We start from the raw sequence: 5,564 nt of genomic DNA, 5'->3' as shown, positions 1-5,564 counted from the left end.
TTCAGTCAGCTACCTAGCTAACAGGCATCAGATGCAGGGGTGGATCCAGAAATTCCTTAAAGGGGAGGCGCCTCTGCAAAATTAAAGGGGGGGGGGGCGCACGCAACCCCCATTTTTTTTCTTTTGTTTTAACCAAAAACAAAGAGGAGGTGCATGCCCGGTGCGTCCCCCCTCTGGATCCATCACTGAGATGGTGGGACATCCATGGCAGGATATATAAAAAATGTCATTCAGTGTCCCCTGCACAGTCTTTCATCAGGACGCATGGTTCACATACACTGCAAGAGTCTGTGTTGCTATACCGCTGTTCCTTCTGTTTGTGAAGTTTGAACCAGTGCATGAGGGGCTCGCAGACTATCCTCCTTCAGGTCGCGATATTTGCCCTTCATCTCATTCGGCATTGGGACTTTCCGTGGGCATGGCACTTGACCAGGAACGTCGCAGATGCACCAGCGGCTGAAGGTACGCCCAAAATTTGCAGGGTTGGACTGGCGCTCCATGGCTTTTCTCTCTGCTGCCAGGACCCGCCTATGTGAAAGGTTGACAAAAACATGGATCAATATATCCAAGCAAATCTGCTACAGTCTGAGATTTCATACAGTATGGTTTGAAAACATAGCTAACACAGAGAAAGAGGAGCTCTAGTCTACCCTGTACCTGGAGAAATCACAGTATGTAGCAAAGATGTTTTGTTTATCATGCATGTTCAATATCATCCATTCTAACAATCACACCACTTCGTATGTCCATCAGGTGAGCTACTCTATGCCATTTTGCAACATTACTGTATACGCTATAATTTTCGCGTACATAAATTTTCGCGAATTGTTGCTGTCACACATTTTCGCGAGTGGTTAAATTCGCGATTGGGGGACTAGAGAAAATATGAAGTGGCAAAGAAAGTGTGAATTTTCAACTTACTAGCAAATAAGAATGATACTAGTTATACACTGCATGAAAAAAACTTACCAAACTCTGCGAACTAGTAAGTTATAATTCAACATTTTTGAAGTGGTTAAGTCCTTCGCGCTAGATTTTTGACGATTGTTCCCTTTGCGATAATGGATTGGCTCTCTACAGTATTCGTAAGTAGACGTGGACGTGCGTAAACAAGCTTAGCCAGTATGGTCTGTTCGGTAAGCCATGACATGGTATACTAGTACTGAAATGTTCGTATCATCAAGGCAAGGGATTCATTTTGGAAGGTAATATTTTCGCGTGTTGTTAATTTCGCGAATAGCTCCCGACTCGCGAAATTCGCGAAAATAAAACCCCCGCGAAATATATAGCGTATACAGTATCTGTTTACGCTTTCAACTAAAAGTATTAGTTTGAAAATTAAAGTGCAATTGTATTATCACCAATCAAACTTTTTTTGTTATTGCAAAGGATTGACAAATTGCCCTTCATGGCCATAAAACAGCACTGATTTATTTTTATTTTTTTGAATAATCAATGCTGCTTTGCATCGATGAAGGGCAATTTGTCAATCAGTCACAAATAAAAAATTAAAACAATTTGATGCAAGGATTCATTCATTTGAAGGAATTTTGTTTGTTTTAGGCAACCTCACATTGAAGAACATACAAACTGTGAAACACTGGCTAAGAATTTGCTTACTGAAATCATTCAATTACTCTTATGTGTGTCACAGTAAAGCATTGTTTCTGTCATTGTAGTATACATACTCAGACTTTCCAAGCACTTTGTTTAGGTGATCCAGAATGTCATCTTTCTCCTTGTCTTCCACATCGATGAGAACTTCATCACCTTCATCTGCACATGAACCACAAAACCAACCAAGAAATATTAGGGTGAAGTACTTCTGTTTTTGATTCAGAATTTTGCATTTTACATGTCCATGTGCAATACATATTCAGGTTTATCTGTTTCCTGATATGTTTATATGAGTAAACTTTCTGGGCTCTATATTAAAGGGACATTCCAGGCGATTTTCATAATTTCACATCATGTAGTACATAAATCAACAGCTCCATGTATGGATTTGTGGAATTTATTGTGGTTCTTGAGCAGAGAAACAATACTTTGAAAAACCTTACACGAATTACACAGAACAAGGATGATGACATAGGAGGTTCACATATTCCAGAAATGTAGCAGTGTAATCCATTACAATACCGCTTGCTTGCGAGTTCACCTGTGTATAATCTATGCATGCCTTCTTCTTTTGTTCTGCTTCCAAGAGCCCCAAGTCATGCATTCTAATGGGAACCTGCCATGTCATTATCCTTGTTCATTACAATTTGTTATAAATTTTGAAAATATTCTTATTTTTCATCCCAATTATCATAAATACTGAAACTCTGTCCTCAGTATAACTAAATAGTGGTTCAAATGTAAATATATGAAAATCATCCGGAGGTCTCCTTTAATTGTAAGATTGAAATTATGTTAATGCAACAACAGAATACCTAATTTTGCCTTTTATTTTATTCTAGGTGCATAACATATAGGACACATTGTACATTTCACTGCATGTCTGATTTGTAACAAAATCTACAGCTGGTGACAGAATTTTCAAAAAGTGAAATAAATTTGCCATGCCCAAGGACTTCACTGCAATGGGAGTAACCTGTATCATTTTGCATACATGTAATAAAAACAAAACAAAACAAACAAAAAAAAGACAAAAATGGTTTACTTTTTAATTAATAGAATTTTACAACAGCACTTTGGGGATGGGGTGGGTGAGGATTGTCCCCTTCCATGGTAAGGAGCTGCAGCATATTTAAGCTTTTTTTTTTTTTTTTTTTTTTGCATTTGTGATGTGTCGAACTTCTATCTGACACTTACTAAGAAAACAGCGAATGAATGGAGATGGCGTGATGTTCTTGAAGGTCTGCATCTGAACTGAAGGATTCTTGTACTGCAGCTGAGGTAGGTGATAGAAGACAAACTCTCTGTGGATAAAACAAAAATTCAAGTTTGGAACATATCATTTTTTGAGTATCAAACATCTAGACATGCAAAAACAGCAAAATTAATGGAGGGATGACGGTAGAAGAAATACAATACACTTTGAAATATCCTTAAAACTACACATTTCAAGGCACAGCACATTGTTTTCATCAGCATAAAGCACATTGCTCTACAGTGTCAGTAGACAAATTTGATATTGATCAACGAACGTTTAGGGTTCCTCCTTTTGAAACATCTTGTGCACTGTATTTTTACTTCATTGTCTATCTCTGATTCTCTCCAACATGTGGTTTTGCTCTGTTTGAAAGTCTTCATTAATTTTACCCCCTACATCAACATGCTACTTTGACATCAAATGTACAGACTGCATGCTTTGAAATGCTAGCAGTTACAAGGTGAGTAATAAAATGATAGACAAATACAGTTTTAAATTTACTCCAATGGATTTCCCTTTTCCAGTAGCTTGTCATTTTGATAGAAAAAAAAAGTAAAAATATATACATATATATGCAAATTATTCAATTAAATATGTGTGTAACTTCTCTTCTCAACTGTATCTAAAATGGACCCCCTCAACCTCTCTCTTTAATAGCAGAGAGTGTAAATACTGATACTGTAGTTTATTGCATTCACAGACAATGTACTGACACCAAGGTATATCCACGAACCCTTCTGACAAAGAGGTTCATTTAATAGATTAATAGATCTATATATACATTGTACTGTATATGCCACGAATAGAGCATATACAGTGTATACAGCGAGTCTAAATTGGGACTTCCCAACAATTTTGCAGGTGTTTAAATTCGTGGTTATGGAGTACAGTGCTGAATGAAGAAATCTATACATTATATACAAGCTTAAGGTAAGTGCGTGTCACTCATATCGGAATAAGAGTCAATATTTTTGCGTCTTTAAATTTGCGAGTAGCACCTGACTCGCAAAATTCACAAAAATCAAAACCTCGCGAAATATTCTAAATATTAAGCAGGATTAAACTGCAACCAGCCCCAATGCGATAACTGTGTACAAGGAGCGCCCCGGGGTTAGGCACGCAGTAACTAACACATAAAAAACAAGGGGAACCTTTCTTGCATATAGTGTAGTTTTAGCTAGACATGGTGCTGCACATTAATAATTTGCCTCATAGTAATGCCATAAAGGGAATGACACCCAAATACAGAAAGAGGCTGAGCTATGAAATGCGTAAATTAGCAGAACATGTCTGAGAAGTCTGAGGAAAATCAGACAATCAATTGCAAGAATATACTCTTTCATGATGAAATTTCAGTGGAGCAATCACATCGCCGGAAAATTTTTGATGAGAAGACTACTAAAATTGGATCTACAGTTCGTAACGTCACATACCAATGTACAAGTGTATATAAAAGTTGTACAATATAGGCTCTAGCTATATGTTTAAAGAAAAAAAATTGTAGGCTCCTATTAAAAGAGAATTCCACAAAATTTCATTTGTCGCGACGGCGGTAATTTAATACACATGCATTCTATTCCCTTGTCTTGACTCGTTATTGACATAGATCTACATGTATGTTTAGTGGTAATTCCCCTGGCTTTCTGAATAGGGTTGTGTTCTTTCATAATGCTGGAAAAGTGAACATACAAATGTAAAATCAATCTTCTTTTTTATATAACTTATAACTGTCCATATTCACAGGTATAATCACAACTTATTACAATGTAAATTTACGTATAAGGCATCACTTATTCTCAAGTCGTCACAGTAGTACAGTCTTCTCATGATGTCCTGTTTTCCTCAAACTTCACCTGACAGCCACCTGAACAAACAGATCGACATATCTATGTGTAAATAGACAGAAGGAGTCTTGGCTTTATCATTTTCTGACTTTTCGGCCCTCCTCCGTATTCAGGAGGGGGTTCCGTGAAGTCAGACGCAGACCGATCTTTCGCCACTATTCGGTCAAAAATGTACAGTACATAGACTACAGCACTAGGGTTTCTGGTTTGAACCCCAATTTGTTTAGTCCCATCTTAGCATATCTGTGTGGGTAAGAACTTCGCTAGTTAGCTTCGCATTTACCTTGCTCCTTTACTTTCCTGTCCGGATGTGTTGTAGTTGATGGTCAGTATTTTCACAGAATCCTTCAGATGTATTTTTCCCTGCTCAAGATAACGAATTGTCCTCCGAAGAGGAAATTTCCCTTTCATCGGCATTTTTACATGAAGTTTCTCAGCAATCCCACGACCTGCCGCTGAGAGTTGCACAATCGAACCGGAAGTGAACATGCACACGTGCAAGACGTGTGTGTCTCGTACATCTCGCGCATGTGGAATACGCGCACCACTTTTAATGGTACATTTTTGTATGTAAGTTGCATCAGAATCCCTTCCAGCGCTGGAACATTGTAAACAAACATCCCTGCGCCTGCCCGGCCCCGTTCGAATACCATTCCCTTCCAGCCGTCTCCATATCCCTCGCTTCTGGAGGCTACCCTTCCTTGCTTGCTACAACAATCAACGCACGAGATTCTATATTTTCGTGAAAAAAGGTAAGCGAGATCGAGACAACAAAGTCAAAGTATGCACAGAAGTAAGTAGTGCAGTGCTGTCAACGACAATCAAGATGACTATTATACCGGGTA

The 5,564-nt window shown here is 38.2% G+C and overlaps 1 protein-coding gene across 1 annotated transcript; it reads right to left on the bottom strand.

Annotated features, from left to right (window-relative positions):
• Positions 1–296: 296 nt before the first annotated feature.
• On the bottom strand, positions 297–5,166 carry LOC139713272 (small ribosomal subunit protein mS25-like). The gene is made up of 4 exons (XM_071625016.1): positions 5,003–5,166; positions 2,815–2,921; positions 1,689–1,776; positions 297–528 (listed from the first exon to the last, which is right to left on the bottom strand). The coding sequence occupies exons 1-4, from the start codon at positions 5,134–5,136 to the stop codon at positions 297–299; spliced, it is 561 nt and encodes a 186-aa protein (XP_071481117.1). The 5' UTR covers positions 5,137–5,166.
• Between the last annotated feature and the right edge of the window lie 398 nt (positions 5,167–5,564).

Source organism: Diadema antillarum, unplaced genomic scaffold, assembly GCF_040938485.1.
Source record: "Diadema antillarum isolate AM-2024a unplaced genomic scaffold, OU_Dant_1.0 seq00001937_RagTag, whole genome shotgun sequence".
Lineage (NCBI taxonomy): Eukaryota > Metazoa > Echinodermata > Echinoidea > Diadematoida > Diadematidae > Diadema > Diadema antillarum.
Note: the sequence above shows the minus strand (reverse complement) of the source record. Positions and strands in the feature narration are given on the sequence as shown.